At 40.1% G+C, this 17,500-nt stretch overlaps 1 protein-coding gene across 2 annotated transcripts in view; it reads left to right on the plus strand.

The window, feature by feature from the left end:
* LOC143038793 (thiosulfate:glutathione sulfurtransferase-like) overlaps window positions 1-12,433 on the plus strand; it is a 14,205-nt gene extending 1,772 nt beyond the window's left edge. For both annotated transcript variants that reach the window (XM_076208336.1, XM_076208334.1), the window contains exons 2-6: window positions 2,162-2,292; window positions 5,393-5,497; window positions 5,751-5,870; window positions 8,369-8,534; window positions 11,928-12,433. In XM_076208336.1, coding sequence (XP_076064451.1) covers window positions 2,274-2,292; window positions 5,393-5,497; window positions 5,751-5,870; window positions 8,369-8,534; window positions 11,928-12,009 — 492 coding nt within the window. In that variant the 5' untranslated portion in view covers window positions 2,162-2,273 and the 3' untranslated portion in view covers window positions 12,010-12,433. The remainder of the gene's footprint in view (window positions 1-2,161; window positions 2,293-5,392; window positions 5,498-5,750; window positions 5,871-8,368; window positions 8,535-11,927) is intronic.
* Window positions 12,434-17,500: the final 5,067 nt, after the last annotated feature.

Consider the following 17,500-nt stretch of genomic DNA (forward strand, 5'->3'; position numbering starts at 1 on the left):
GCTATATTTGTATTCTTTTCAGTAGTGTAGAGATAAGTACATCATTATCTATACCTGGAAGGTTTTAGAAAACAGGGTCCCCAATGTCAACATTACAGAAAAGACCCATCCAAGAAGAGGAAGGCTGTGTTATGTCAGAACAACCCCTGGAACATCTAAAAGAATTAGGACCCTGACACAACGTAGTTTCACCTACATTAGAACATGACTTCAACTACATCCTGGGAAAACTCGAGAACCTGAGTGACGTATCACCTGACACCTTTAAATACTGCTTGGATGTGTGGTTAGCCAAGATTTCAGACCAATCACCCACACAAGGATGCTCAATCTCTAACTCCTACAGCTTACTACACTAGACCATAGTAGTGGAGATTCATCTCAGGAGCATCAATAACAGACAAAATACCTCTTAAGATATTTATTTATTTTTCTTTGGAATGGTTATGGTAGGTTTGGTTAGGATTTATTGGACAATGTAAATTTCATGTTAAATATCCGTGTTTGCATGATCCTGGAATTCTACCCAATCTATTGCATTAGGTTTCATAGGAAACTCATGGCTCCCAAGTAACTGGTAACAGCCACCAGTTTTGCCATTAGTCACTCAAAAAATATTGTGTTGTTGTCTGGGTATGGGTAAGGTGTTAGGATTAGCAGTACATATATGCCTTATCTACAATGTAAAGTATATAATAAATCAAAATAGATTTAAATAAACAAAGGAAGACAGAATAAGGAACACAAGTGAATTTGTTACACAGTATAGGTACATACAGTGAGACCTCTCATTAACGAATGTTAATTAGCTGTGTTTGTGGTGTTTTCGCTGTGTTTACGGTGTTTTGGAGTGGTTTTTGGGTGGCATAGTGATTGCACGCACTAAACAACAGCACCGAAAACGCCGCAAACACAGCTAATTAATGTCCGTTAATGAGAGGTCTCATTGTATATGGCAAAAAGATGTGACACTGGGAGAGCAATATCTCAGCAATATAAACTCATGAAGACGTATGCAGATTAGAGAAAGGAAAAAAACATTGCCAGATCTTCATTTATGTAAGGCTTTTGTAGATTATACGTGGTATATATACGTAGTGAATGAAATCTTGATATTCATTGAGCAACAGAACGGAAGAATGTAGGCTATGAATGAAATCCTTATATTCATGTAGCAATAGCACGGAAGAATGTAGGCTATGGGAGACAGGTTAAAGGAGCATGCTGATACTGTTAAGATTAGCCAAGGTTATCATGAGACTGTAGGCCTATCAGGTAAATTATGGTCACCAAAAAAGCATGAATTGTAACACATTAAAAAACATTACCTGTGTAAAGTAAGATCCCCTATTTTTTGAGTAAAATTTTTATCATAACTCACACTACACAAGTATATACAGTATATGACTTTCAGCCCATATCAGAGACTTGTCAGCAAAATTTAACAAGAAAACAAACCTATTAAGTCCCTTACAAGGACTGACTGGACAACAGAAAGGCATTCTCAAGTGAGTATTCTGATAGCCTGACAATAATAACCCATCACAGCAGCTACAGAATAACAGCTAAAAACACTCAAGAAGACTTAGACAAACGAGAACATTAGTTCAGAAATAAAATTGAAACTTTGCCCCAGAAATCATCAGTAAGATTGCTAACCCCAGACAACCATGAGTGATAAAGACACCTGACAGTGAAATTAAATGACCAACACCTTCCATTGGAAAAGAACCCTAAAATTCTAGGCCTCATTTTTTGATACATACGACCTTCAGCCTGCACATCAAAGATCTGACAGTATAAACCAACATGAAAATAAACCTAAAGTCACACAAAGCTCACAAAACATCCGCACATACACACCCAGATAACTAAACAAGCCTGTCAAGAAAGACTGCCAAACTCAGTACTTGAACAGCAACCCCCAGATACAAATCCCACAGAGAAAATCCAACCACACTAGGCATGAACAACACTAGCACACCTACACTCAGGACACCATATAGCATTAAGACAGTACCAACACAGAATAGGCCTGAACACAGATTCAAAATGCCTCAGGTGCAACCACTACACCAAAGACAGAACACCGCATACTACAATGACCCACAAAGGATTGATTGTTTTTTCTGACATTTTTTCTTTTTTCTTCTTTTTTTAGTTGAATGCTCATCCTGCTACACCACAACTGACACATTCTATATTGGTCAACTTCAACATACTAAGAGTTTTCCTGGAAAGTCAGTTTGACCTGCCAAAGAAAATTATTTGAAATGTTTGGATTGATTTCTGGTAAGCAACATTTTACTGAATATTTTCTTTTTTTACCTTGTTGCTGTGGAGTTGGTTACTCTCAGCTATGACAAGTGATTGGTACCTGCTAGTTATCTGATAGTGGTATATTCATTAAGGATGGACATCAGAGAGAATTATCGACTTGCTGCCCATCTTCAAAACTTATCAACACCCTCATCTCTATTTGGATATGCAGCCCTGAGATGCTGACACTCGACTCATGGACAGGGCCCAAAGTGTCACTATCAGCTTTGACTGCATTGTCTCCACCTTTACTCATAAGAATAGCTAACACCCTACAATTGCCTCTCCCCTCATACTGTTTCCAGTGAGGTTGACACTGGCTCATGCACAATACTAACCAGAGCTGGGCACATTGCCGCTGGACAGGTAGTGCATTACTAACGCAGTAACGCAAGAATAGGGAATATTAATGTTGTAGTCTAGTATTATTTTATTGAAAATATTCTTAAGAAGTAAATACTTTTCCATTGACAGTAATACACCCCAAATCTTTTGGTAATGCATTGATGGTAACGTACTACTTGTCCGGTGGTAACGTGCCCAGCTCTGACACTGACAACAGGCCAAAGTTTCTTCCCAGATATATATGAAAGTGCATGGGAGGGTTGCCAGCCACTGTGATGCTTTGGGTTTCCAGTCAATGAAACTGTTGGAACTGAGGGAAAGTCCCTGGCAATAGGTAGAATAAGTTTAGTAGTCATAAAACATAGCAGAAGGCTGTATTGAGATTGGCTAAATATAACATTTTTGCTGCAGAGAGGGTCAGTCAGTCCTCTGCCCCAGGTCTCTCAGGAGACCTAAAGCTCCCAGTTACAGGTTACAGCCACTGGGCAGGCCCAAAGTAACTTGAGGAAGAAATACTGTGTTAATGCCTTAGGATTGTATATAAACAATTCATTAGAACCACAATAAACTATGCTTCCACAGCTTGGTTCCTATTAACAAAACATAGACTCCATACTAAATAAAGCATTAAGAATAATAAGAGGATGCACCAAAACCACCCTAGTGGACCACTATATTCAGAAACCAAAATTTTCCCTTGAGGATATCACATGAAAATGATAGGCACACACTTCAATACTAGAGCCCTCATCCCCACTCACCTATCTCATTACATCACACAAGCACAACCAGGTGATATGATTACATTATTCAGGTCACCAAAGGAGACAAACTGAATTGACAAAATGTATCTCATGAATAGATAGGAGGGCTTGAAGAGGTTATTGAGAACAAATTAAGAAATTCTGTATGTCTAAAGGATGTGAAGAAACAAAGTATAAAAATATGACAATTGGAAATTAAGGATATAGACCAGGTTGGAACCATACATGAACTTCAAGCTAGGAATGGAAAATTGGAGAATAAGAGATGGGACTCCAATGAGTTTTGCTCCTTTCCTTTATACTACAATTAGGTGAATACAATGTGGTAAATATTAACATATACACTTTGTGAACAGAACCTCATAATACATCAGCACAAAACTACATTCACACCCAGATCATCCCCCTCCTTAAACATCAGTCTCACTTGCAGTTCATGATGCATACATAGCCGTCATTATATTCAAGAGCTTAACATGCATATGGATGGTGGTGAGGGAGGTAATTATGAGAATTCTAGTCAGAGGTTTGGAGTTGGTGAGTGAGGATGGAGGGGTGTGGGAAGTGAGACAGATGATGTTTGTAGATGGCATTATGCAAATGGCTGATTGTGAAGAAAGACTGAAGCAGTTTGTGACTGAGTTTGGAAGGGTGTGTCAGAAGAGAAAGTTGAGAGTAAGTGTGGACAAAAGTAAAGTAATGTAGTGCACAGGGATTGATAGATTGAATGTGAGTGTGGAGGGTGAGAAGTTGGTGAAAGGTGAGGAGTCTACGCTAGGAGGCGCATAACTGTGACTGAAGCCTTCACCTTAGCCCTATGTGCTTGAGCTGTTGAGGTAGGTAACAGTCACTGTTGGGAATTGGAGAGAAGTGTGGGATTTGAGCCCACAACTAAGTGAACATAAGATCAGCACACTTCTGATTATGTCACCAGCACACAGGAGGAGGGTAAGAGGCTAGAGGAAATGGTTTTAAGTTTTTGTAGTTGCACATGGCAGTAAATGTAGGTGTGAATCTGGAGGTGAATTGTAAAATAAAACAAGAAATATTTGGGTGAAATGGAAGGTGTTATGAGAAATAGGTACTTTGTGATAAATGGAAAGAGGATTTATGAAGCAATGATACTTGTGGAACTGTATAGAGATTTGGAGTATAAGGAAGAGTCTAAATATGTTTGAGATTAAGTGTTCAAGAAAAATGTGTTACAAGAATGGATAAAAGAAATGTGAAGGTGAGAGAAGAGGATTAGCTCTTGGATTGGATAAATCTTAGTGCAGTTTAGGCATATGAAAAGACCAGCAGAGGGACTGTGAGAGGTAGAAGTGGGTGGAGTGAACTTGAGAGGAGGACCAAGAGTGAAGTGGATAGATCTAGTAAAGAGGGTCATAGATGTGTGATGAATGTCTGTTGAGCAGGGAAGAGAGAACTGGGGAGTGAGTGGAGGGAGATTTTAAATGGATGACAGCATGACATGGCTTGAAAGGATAATCTTTTCTGCTATATGAATTATTTTGAATGGAAGAGGAAGGGGATTGATATATAATGAAGCTGAGGGCAAACCAGCTCCAGCCGTCGGGCCCTGCTGTGGAAGGCCTGATCACTGTATTCCTCTAAACCCAAGCAGTGTGGTGGGGGACAGGAAAGACCCTTCATTCAGGTGGTGTTGAGATATGGATATTGGATGGGTTTTAATATGTATGAATTGGATGTGACCATTGGCTAGGCCACCCAGCTGATATACCTTTGGTATATATATACCTTTCATCCAGGAGGTGCCAAGATAAGAGGGAGGGAGTAGGGTAGAGGGGAGTTGAGTATGTAGGGGATGGAATGGGTGGGAGTGGTTTCTATGCCTTAGTCTTTTGGCTACCTCCCATGTAAGGGGGGGGGAGCCTTTGGTATATGTATGTATATATATCATACCTAATTTGCCAGTGTCTGAAGTTAAGGTTGATGGATTTCAGGCCAGGTTGTGCCCAGGTTGGCAAAGTTGACATGGGCAGGACAACTAGTTGGAGTGAGGATTTTAGGCTCATCACAAAGATTTATTTCTTCAGTAAATTTGCCAAGTATGAACCATATTCTTTTCCATAGTATTCTTATTTAGACCTAATGTAACATCTGAAATGTTGACATTTTAGAACATAATGTATTAAAGTTTTGATATTGAAAACCTTTTCCTCATAGAAGTTGTATGTAGATCCAGTGTTATTAACATTTTATTAATATTTTAGAACTTGAAACTCCACCATTCAGTAAGAAAATTGTTTGACATTTCTAAGTAGACTTGCGTATAATCTACATAAGTTTTTATTTTTTTAGATGTTGAATTCAAGGAACTTCAGCAGCAGCTGGAAGATAAAGAAGTTGTGTTGATTGATGTACGAACTCGTGGTGAACGGAGTAACCCTGGTCATATACCTGGATCTGTCAATCTTCCCCGTAAGTATCCCTGTAGGTGTTATATTTGTGCAGCCTGTAATTATCTTTAGGGCTTTGTTCTGTATAGTCTGCAGGGTGTTGTGGTGTGTTTGAGACCCATGTGGGGCTCACATAATTCAACGCTGAGTATACGTATTGTTTGTATATTGCAATGGTAATTTCTTTGTCGTGTCTGAATGTTGGAGCTACAAGTGAATTAAACACATTAAGTCTAGGTGACCCGTCATCCAGGAGGAGCCAAGATAAGAGGGAGGGGGGCTGGATGGGAAGGGAGTATGTGGAGATGGAATGGGTGGGAGTGGTTTTTATGCCTTTGTTTTTTTGGCTACCTCACTTGTAAGGGAGAAAAAGCCTTTAGTATATGTATGTATGAGTCTAGGTATGTATTTTGTCTCTAGGTGTGCATTCTGTTTTTATGTTTGTGCGCGTTGTTTCAACGACATGGATGTATTATATGTTATACCAAGAATCTTGGGTGAGTCTGTAGTATGAGGGTGTTGTTGACAAAGAGGTGTGATATGTATTTACCTAGTTGTATTCTATGGTGAGGGGAGTTATGCTCGTGGTGTCCTGTCTTTGTATCTCACAACATCTAATTTGTTCTTATATTCATGCATCGTGTTTGCACACACTATTGTTTTGTCCAATTTGTTCAGTTGGTGAGAAGTGTTACTGTGGATTTGGTTGGAGCTATTTTGAGTCAGTAGTGAACCAGGTGTTGAGCATGTCAAGGTTTGGCTGTAGTATTTATGTGGTTCTGTCTGCATTATGATGTGTGCATGTAATTGTTATATCGTCTGTGTAAGAAGAGATTTGTATTTGTGGAGTGTGGGTATATCATAGTGCTGGTGTTGGAATAAAAAAATCTTTGTTAACATGTACATACATACATACATACAAACATATACTAACAGCTTTTTCCCCCCTTACGAGGGAGGTAGCCAAAGTCAAAGGCATAAATCTGCTCCCACCCATTTCATCCCCACATACTACACTCCCATTCACCACCCCTCCCTCCCTCTTTTATTGGCTCTTCGTGGATGGTGGGTCATCCCTGCATCTCACCCACTGCCCTAGGTCAAAAGGAATATAGCAAGACACAGCATATCCATAGCAAGGCCACTTTTTTTAATCGGCAAGCCCCCTCTCTTTCCCCTCGTGCAGAAAAAGAGAAGATGGGGAGAAATCCCTTCGGGCTGTGTCAAAATATCTTAGACGTATATTCCCTTACACCCCCATCCCCCACCTCCCTTCTATGCATCACAGCATCATCCATACACAATCATTCTCCACGCACCCCTATCTTCTGTCTTCTCCTTTCCTTCCTCAACAAGCATTCCCCTTTCCCAATGCCCCTTTTACTCCAACCATCCATCTTATCCTTGGTTGCCCCCTCATGTCCACTTCCTCCACCACAGCCTTCCACACCTCTTTAACTAATCTTTCTTTACTCATTCTTTCCATAATGCCCAAAGCACCCCAATACTCTTTCATCAACCCTATCTCCCAACTCATTTTCCACCCCCACTCTTCTTGTTTCTCACTCCATCGAGCCTAAACCCCTACAGTACTTCTCAGGCATTTCATCTCAAACAAATTTAAACTCTTTCTCTCTTATGTTCTATGTTTCTGCCCCATACAGGTAAATACAATTAGGTAAATACTCGTGGCTCGTGACACCTACATAGTTGTCATCGTGTTCTAGAGGTTAATGTAATATTTTCTTCTTTCATACAATAATCTAGCATCATCTCTGGAAGGAGATTTCTTGTCTAATTAACCTCTTCCTTATGATGATACCTACAGAGGTGTCGTAAGGCACGAGTGGGTATATGAGGTTACCATTGTTGGCGTCCTGATTATATTTATTTTGTAGTTATAGCTGAGTTATCCCCTGAATTCTGTGAACTGGCTTGATTGCATGTCCTGAGTTTATTGTTACTCAGAGTTAGAGAGAACAAGTAAATCATCAGTGATTTTATATTTTATGATGTGAATATTGTGAGGCATCATCAAATTATCCTACATCAGGCAGCCGATGCTGGGCATGAGAATTTGACTTGCATTGAAGAGGTTAACATAGATCTTTAGTACATACATACATATACCAAGGCTTTTTCCCCCTTCCAAGGGAGGTAGCCAAAAAGGGAAAGGCATAAAAACACTCCCACCCATTTCATCCCTAAATACACTCCACACCCCTCCCACCCTCCCTCTCATCTGAGCACCTCCTGGATGACGGGTCATCTTTAGTAATGATATGAATACAATTTTTATTTATATCCCTATAGTTCCTTGATCAGTATATGTACTTTGTAAATTTTCATCAGTCTTTTCAAATTCTGATTCTTATTGTTCTCTGTTCAATACATCTCATGTCCTCTTTTCTTTTTCATCTGTATTTTATTCTACCATAGCAGTAAATATGGTCATCACTAATATAATGAAGATCTTGGATGCCACTTTTCTTTTCTCATATTTTATAACTTTGTTTACAGTACATCTGATTGGGGATGCACTCCTGATGGCTCCAGAAACCTTTCAGGAAAAGTTTGGATTTGTCAAACCAGATGAGAAGGAACCCATAGTAACCATGTGCCTTCTTGGTATCCGGTCACGTACTGCACAGCTGGCTTTCATGGGAGCTGGATACACAAATGTCAGGTAAGCAAAATTTAATTTTCTAGGTCTGTCTTAACATGGGAGGTAGCCAAAAAGAAAAAGGCATAATAGCCATTCCCACCCATTCCATCCCAAATACATTCCACTCCTCTCCACCCTCCCTCTTATCTTGGCACCTCCTGTCTTAACACCTTTTTTTTTTTTATTATTATTATGGTGCACTTTACTATATTATTTTCTCAAGTACCTAAAAATTTTTTTTAGTTGATGGAAGAATGCCATGCTAAACGGGCATATGGTTTATGATATGGTTTAACATCACAAACTCCTCCCATCAGAAGGCTAGGACAGTGCCCCTTACAGAGGACTTTTTCGCATGGAATTTAATGAACCATGCCCCTGTTTCAACTTTGCTGGTGGCAGGGTTCGAACCACCATCCCCTCAACCTTTGCCGCAAGTATTGACTCCCCAACCTGCACAGCCAGCAAGCTTCCAAAAAAAGGCTATGAACCTTACATAATGTACAGTCAATCCTCCGTATTTGAATGATCTTTTATTTGAACAATTCAGTATTATTATTTTTTTATTATTATTATTTCTTTTTTTACAAATCCTGCTGTATTACAGTTACGAGAACAACTAAGTCATATGGTCTGTTTATCAGTTCGTGATTGGTATGCATCCCACACACTCCATGAATCTTTTTGTGGTTTAGTCTGTTATGTTTTTGGAATATCTTTTGTGAATCTTTTATCATTGGTCCAATGGAAAAAGTTGAAAGGAAAAAATTAACAAGTAGTGAGAATAACAAGTAAGATGGAGGAAAAAAAAATCAGTGAGAAAGTTTGTCTATATACCAAGATGTATTTATGTGTTTATACATATACATGTACATATATATATATATATATATATATATATATATATATATATATATATATATATATATATATATATATATATATATATATACACACACACACACACATACATACATACATACATACATATACCAAGGCTTTTTCCCCCTTACAAGGGAGGTAGCCAGAAAGAGAGAGAGAGTTTGAATGTGTTTGGGATGAGGTGTCTGAGAGGTATGATGGGGGTTGCTAGGGTGGATGGGGTGAGAAATGAGCCCAACACATGATCTTACATGCACACACACCCCCAACTCCCCGCCCACAAATGTTGGAATAACGACACTAAGCACAGCGATACTGATATTATTTCAGCCCTGGGCAGGATTCGAACCCGGACCGCCGTAGTGACAGTCAGGGACTCTACCAACCGCTCCACCGTGTGAGTGTGTGTGTGTGTGTGTGTGTGTGTGTGTGTGTGTGTGTGTGTATGATTCACTATGGTCTTGGGTCATGTGTTGGGCTTGTGATCAACAGCTATTTCCCTCCCTGAAGAGAGCTCAGAGCTCGTATATGACTGATCTATGGGTAATGTTGTGACCTTACACGCACACACACCTCCAACTCCCTGCCCACAAGAGTTGGAGTAACGACTTGCAGTGCAGTGATACTGAAATTATTTGAGCCCTGGGCGGGATTCGAACCCGGACCACCGTAGTTGCAGCCACGAACGCTACCACTGCGCCATCAAGTCGTGTGTGTGCGTACAGTGAAAATCAGATTGACATGTGATTCTAAATATACAGAAAACCACCAAGGAAAATTATAGATTATAGACTGAGCACTTTCATCTTTTAGGATATCTTCATGTACACAGACAGGAGAAACTAGGGTACTGGAATATATATAAAAGTATTTAAATAAGGTGAAGGAATTGGGGACTGTTGGTACATACATACACACACCAATGCTTTTTTCCCCCTTACACGGGAGGTAGCCAAAAAACAAAGGCGTAGAAATCATTCCCACCCATTCCATCCCCTACGTACTCCACTCCCCTCCACCCACTTCCCTCCCTCTTATCTTGGCACCTCCTGGATGACGGGTCATCCCTGCATCTTGTCCACTGCCCTGGGTCAGAAGCAGTGTTGCAAGACTCAGCACATCCACAACAAAGCCGCTTCATTAAATCGGCAATGCCCCTCTCCATCCCCTCATGCAGAAAAGGAGACGGGGAGAAATCCCTTCGGTCTGTGTCAATTTATTTCTCATACATACTCCCTCACCCCCATCCTCCAACCACTCCCCCTCATGCATCACAGCATCATCCATACACAACCATTCTCCATTCACCCCTATCTTCTGTCCTTTCCCGTCCTTCCTAAACAGACATTCCCCTCTTTTCCAATGCCTCTTTTACCCCATCCATCCATCTCATCCTAGGTCGACCCCTTGTGTTCACTCCTTCCACCCCTGCCTTCCACACCTCTTTTACTTAACTTTCTTCACTCATCTTTCCATGTTTCCAAACCATCCCAATACTCTTTCATCAACCCTAACTCTCAACTCCTTTTCCACCCCTGTTCTCCTCCTCACCTCCTCATTTCTCATCTATCTAGCTTAGTAACCCCTATCATACTTCTCAGGCATTTCATCTCAAACACATTCTAACTCATTCTCTCTTCCTCTCTTATGTTTCTTGTTTCTGACCCATACAGTACTGTTGGCACAATCACCCCTTCATACAACCTCCTCTTAGCATCCATTCTCAAATGTCTATTTCTCATTACACTTTTTAATATCCCAAGGCATTTACTTGCTTCTCTCAATCTACATTCTATCTCCACACCCACTCCTCCCTTCCCAATAGAGTTTAACTGTCAACTGGACACTATACAACAGTATAGAAGACAGTTGATGAAAATAATATTTTTTATTACGAAAATCATAAGTTTATTTAAGTTACGTTATGGGATGTTATGTTACGCTACGAAAACATAATTTGCGCACATATAGAAATGCAGCCACGAGTGAAACAGGTGATGTATGGTAACATACAGTAAACAAAGGGTCAAGGTCACATTGCTTATAAACATTATAAAACACACGAAAGAGTTGGAAAAAAAATATTATACGATTTTATTGTAATTGATATATGCTTTTCTAGCAGCAATAGTTCAGTTTAAAGCAGCGATTTGGTAGGAACCTGTGATATATATATTTTATGCATACAAAAGGCTTGAAAAGTTTTTCGATGTGTATTGTGTGAACACTGAAATTCCATGTCATTCTCACATTGAAATCGCTAATTGTTGCTGTCCCTCATTAATGTCGAGTGTATAGGTCGCACTCCTGATTTTGGCGAAATATTTAGTTAAAAAAAGTGCGACCTATACGCGAGTATGTACAGTACCTTGAACTTTCTCCTATTGCATACCTTCCTAAACTCCATCACTAACTGCCTTAAACCCCTCTCAGACCCTGCTACAAGCACAGTGTCATCAGCAAACAGCAACGGGCTCACTTCCCCTGATATAAAGTTGAGAGGAATCTGCTAATTTTTTATTTTTCTTGCAGGAACTATCTTGGCTCCTTTGATGACTGGCTCGAGAGAGGGGGGACAGTGATCAGTGCTGCAGAGGAAGAAGAAACATCTTGATTATGTTAAAAACTGGGGGAAATTTTATATATATTCTTTTTGTTTTTTTTGTTTTCCCATTAATCCATGATTCCTAGAGTGTATTTTGTAATAACATTCTATTAAAGAATTGTGATATATGGAGGAGTTGGATATATTTTATTGTTGATGAAAACTATTTTTATGTTGATAATGAACTCTGGTTAAATTTTGTGGTGTCTTAACTGATTGTTAGGGATTCTAAATGGTTGAATATTTTCAGAAGATGAATTGATAGATTTTGTTCTGTAGTTATAATTAAAAATGTACATCTTACATCAATTGTTGATTACTATTAAGCCTGAAAATAGATAGAAATAGTATTATTTTCCATATTATTGTACTTATTGATATGAGGTGCCTATACTATTCACACCAGATTGCAAAATCAAACTGTATAAAATTATTGTGGTTTTATTATACACATTTGGGAGTTAATGCAAAGAGAAGGTTGAAAGAATTATTTTGCCCTTGCTTGGTGTTCTACTGAGCAAAGAATAAGGGAGGTGGAGAAAGAGAGACTGAGTTTTTGAGATGAAATGTTTGAGAAATATGATAGTGTTACCTTAAGCAAACAATACACGGGTCACATAAAGAACTGTCACCCCAAAATGCCCACATGAAGAATTGTCACCCCATGAGATCCCACTTGAAGAACTGTCACCCCAGTACACCTAATATCAACAGTGGAGTAAAGGTTAGGTTAGGTTAGATTATGATAGGTTGTTAGATTAGGTTACGTTAGGTTAGGCTTATTAGATTAGATTACATTAGGTTAGGTTGAATGAAGGTCATGATTATTGTCATCAACTTATACAAACGAAGAAGTGTAAACCCAGTATGGCCCACATGAAGAATTGTCACCCTAGGATAGCCCACATGAAGAATTGTCACCCTGTCGAAGTCTGGGGTGACAATTCTTCATGTGATCCCAATACACATCAATGCACATGAGGGAATTGATATGGGGGTTGCTGATTAAATGAAGTGGCCTTGCTGTAGATGTTTGTGTCTTGCTGCTTTGCTTCTGAGCCAGGGCAATGGGTGAAGTATAGGGGATGACCTGTCATCCAGGAGTAGCCAATAAAAGAGGGAAAGGTGGTGAATGGGAGTGGAGTGGGATGGAGGAAGTGGCTAAAGACAAAAGGCATAAATCCACTCCCACCCATTTCATCCCCACCCACTCCACTCCCATTCACCACTCCTCCCTTCCTCTTTTCTTGGCACCTCCTGGATGATGGGTCATCCCTGCATCCCGCCCACTGCTCTGGTTCATAAGCAATGTAGCAAGACAGTACATTCACAGTAAGGCTGCTTCATTTAATCAGCGATCCTCCCCTCCGTCCCCTCATGCAGAAAAAGAGAAGGCAGGAAGAAATCCCTTTGGGCTGTGTCAAAATATCATTCACACATAAGCACCCCTTATCTGGTGGATAATTGAAATCTAGAATAATGCATTGGTCATTTTGTGCAATGTGTGAGATAAAATTTCTAATCTTTTGTGTCAGAAACTGTTGGCACAACATCTACCCTTTTAATCAGATCAACTTGAGCTTTGATGGTGAAATGTTTCGCTTTTTGGATTGTTTCCAGATGAACATTTGCACACTGGCATATATGAGGCCCCGCATGGAGAAGTGTCCCATGCGACACAATGGCCGGTTTTGAGTTACGCACATATAACACTATTTTGGCCCTTCTACTTCAATCCGAGCATGTCGGATAGGACAAAACGTGACCTGCAATATGGTCGAAATGCTCCTAAAAGTGGTAAAACCTCACGCTTGCTTGGCCGGCACAAAATAGTGTTATATGTGCGTAACTCAAAACCGGCCATTGTGTTGCATGGGCCACTTCTCCATGCGGGGCCTCATATATATATAAGGACATGGGGTTGGCTCCCCTTGAAAACCCATGCCAATCTTAATCAGAAACTGCTGGTACAGGATGCATGCAAACGTGTCGGTAAAGCTCTGATGCTGGCCATTATTCCCCCCCCCCCTAGTGAATATTGGCACATAAACTTGGGCATATATATATATAATAGAGTGTTGGTAGTTCATGAAAACCCACACCAGTCTTGATTTAACAGAAACTACTGGCACAAGATCGAGCATTCCACACATCAACACGAGTTCCTACGCTGTTTGAACACTACTTTTTTATTATTTCTTGGTTAATATTTGCACATTAACTTCGGCAGGTGTATATTATAAGGTGTCAGTCCCCCTTGAAAAGCCACCACAGTCTTGGTTTCAAAGAAATTGTTGGCACAAGATGTAGCCTTCCAAATATGTCAACACAAGCTCCAACGCTGGCCATTTACACATTTGTGATAGGACAGGGGTGGGCAACCAGTGGCACGTGCCAAATGCGGCACACAAATGACTTTTTTCTGGAATGCAAAATCTGGGCTCGTGTAAGAAAATAACAAAAGTGATAAATGGTCAACTTCTTTGCTGAGTTTTGTATTTCATTTGAACTTAATATAATTTCATTGATTACACACACATGCACACACAACTCATGGTGCAGTGGTAGCATTCCTGGCTGCTGCTGCGATGGCCTGGGTTTGAATCCCGCCCAGGGCTGAAATAATATCAGTATCACTGTGCTGTGGTTTGTTACTCCAACTCTTATGGGTGGAGAGTTGGGGTTGTGTGTATGTATTTACCTAGTCGTATTTTACGGGAAGGGGAGCTATGCTCATGGTGTCACGTCTTCATATCTCATTTTATCTAAGATAGACTGTTTTTAAATTCATGTATTGTTTTTGCACACACCACTTTCTCATCTAACTAGTTCCAAATGTCTATTATTCTGTGGGGAAAGCTGTTCTTTTTCAGATCTCTTCTATAACTCTCTTTCTTGATTTTCTTTCCGTGCCCTCTTGTATTTCTATCATCCCATTTTATTAGATCCTCTCTATCAATAGTTTTTATGCCTTTCATGATTCTATAAATAGTTATCAAATCTCCTCTCTCTCTTTTTTGCTCTAATGTCTGTAGCTCAAGTTTTGCTAGTCTCTCTTCATATGATAGTTTTGAGAGTGTTGGTGCCAATTTTGTAATTGCTCTTTGTATTCTTATCAAAGTAATTAGTATTTTCTTCACCATTTCTTCATCCAGGTATGTAAGTGCCACTTTGATTGTTCTTATTAAATTACAAGTTTCTCCGAAAATCTTGTTTATATGTTTCTAAGGTGACATATTATTCATAATAATGACTCCCAGGTCCTTCTCATTTTCTACATTTTTTTATTTCTTCTCCAAATTTATATGATCCTACCATTCTTTTTTTGGTTCTTCCAAATTCCATTATACTACACTTCTTAGTATTGAACTCCATCTCCCACTTCCTGCTTCATTCCCATACTTTATTGAGGTCACTCTGTAGTGACTCACAATCTTCTTCAGTGCTCACTTTTTTCAACAGTTTTGCATCATCTGCAAAGAAGCTCATATAACTTTCAATTCCTTCATCCATATCATTAATATATATAGCAAACATTCCTTGTGGAACACCACTTGTCACTTCATCCCAATTAGAGTGTTTGTCTCTTATCACCATTCTCATTTTTCTTTCTTGCAAAAAGTCTTCCATCCATTTCAGCAGTTTGCCCTGTATTCCTCCTATAGTTTCTAATTTCTTAAGGAACTTCTTATGTGGCACCTTGTCAAAAGCTTTTTTCAGGTCTAGAAATGCACAATCAGCCCATCCATCTCTTGTATTATATCTATTAGCCTTGAATAGAAACATATTAAGTTTGTGATGCATGATTATCCTCGTCTGAATCCAAATTGCCTTGGATTTAGTACATTATTTTTTTCTAAATGCCTTACCCATCTACTTTTGATAATTCTTTCACGAATTTTTGCTATCATGCATGTTAGACTGGTCTATAGTTTGTAGGGTCTTCTTTGTTTCTCCCTTTATATATAGTTATATATAGTGATTGTGCCAACAGCACTGTATGGGGCAGAAACGTGGAACATAAGAGAAGAAGAGAGAAGGAGTTTGAATGTGTTTGAGATGAGGTGTCTGAGAAGTATGGTGGGGGTTACTAGGCTGGATAGAGTGAGAAATGAGGAGGTGAGGAGGAGAACAGGGGTGAAAAAGGATTTGGGAGATAGGGTTGATGAAAGAATATTAGGATGGTTTGAACACATGGAAAGAATGAGTGAAGAAAGACTAGTAAAAGAGGTATGGAAGGCAGATGTGGAGGGAGTGAACATGAGGGGACGTCCTAGGATGAGGTTGTTGTTGTCGTTCCCTAGACTGTCTGTCCGAGCAGTCCCGTCTCCCCAAGGAAGGCCACAGCCGAAACTGGGTTTTCCCACAAATCCTTTATAGAGTGTATGTTGTGTTGTTTGCGTGCATGATTGTGTATAATGCAGTCTTCCATTATGTGTTGTATGGTATGGGGTGAAGTGTTACATCCTGGGCAGCTGTCCACAACACGGTCGTCCAGCCTCTTCTGGTAGCTTAGAAGTGCTGGGTGGTGACCGCATCGCAGTCTGGCCAAGTGGACTCTGTCCTTACGTGGGAGAGAGGATTCAGAAGGGTGGATATCAGGGGGTCTGGCATGCAGCAGTGTGTTGTCTTTCAGTGTGTTAATGGAGCGGTGAGTGATATGATTATGAATATGTTTCCGGAGGCTGGTATTTGGTGGTGGTGGGGTGAAGGGGGCTTTGGGGAAGAGGGGAATGTCTGTTGAGGAAGGAAGGGAGAGGACGGAAGACAGAGGTGAGTGGAGAATGGTTGTATATGGATGATGTGATTGCATGAGGAGGAATGGGTGGGGGGGTGGGGGGTGGGGTAGTATGTGTGAGTAAATTTTGACGCAGCCCGAAGGGATTTCTCCCCGTCCTCTCCTTATATGCAAGGGGGGACGGAGAGGGGGGGGTCGCCGATTAAATGAAGCGGCCTTGCTGTGGATGTGCTGTGTCTTGCGACACTGCTTCTGACCCAGGGCGGTGGGCAGGGTGCAGGGATGACCCGTCATCCAGGAGGTGCTCAGATGAGAGGGAGGGTGGGAGGGGTGTGGAGTGTATTTAGGGATGAAATGGGTGGGAGTGTTTTTATGCCTTTCCCTTTTTGGCTACCTCCCTTGGAAGGGGGAAAAAGCCTTGGTATATGTATGTATGTATGTATATTTGCTCCTCTCCAATCTTTTGGAACTTTTCCTTCTTTCAATGAACTGTTTATTATGCTATGTATTTTGTCTGCCAGTTCATTTCTGCATTCTCTCAAAATCCAGTTTGCTATTTCATCTGGTCCATGCGATTTTCTGACATCAAGATTACTCAAGTGTTTCATTATTTCATTCTTTGTTACTTCTATTTTTTCTTAGGGGGGACTTTCTCCCATTCAATATCACTAGGTTGTATGTTCTCCCTTGTAAATACTGATTTAAAATGCTTGTTCATAATTTCTGCCATTTCTATTTCCTCTGTGTATTCAACTCCTTGTC

The sequence above is a fragment of the Oratosquilla oratoria genome, chromosome 2 (genome assembly GCF_046742065.1).
Source record: "Oratosquilla oratoria isolate Oo_2021 chromosome 2, ASM4674206v1, whole genome shotgun sequence".
NCBI lineage: Eukaryota > Metazoa > Arthropoda > Malacostraca > Stomatopoda > Squillidae > Oratosquilla > Oratosquilla oratoria.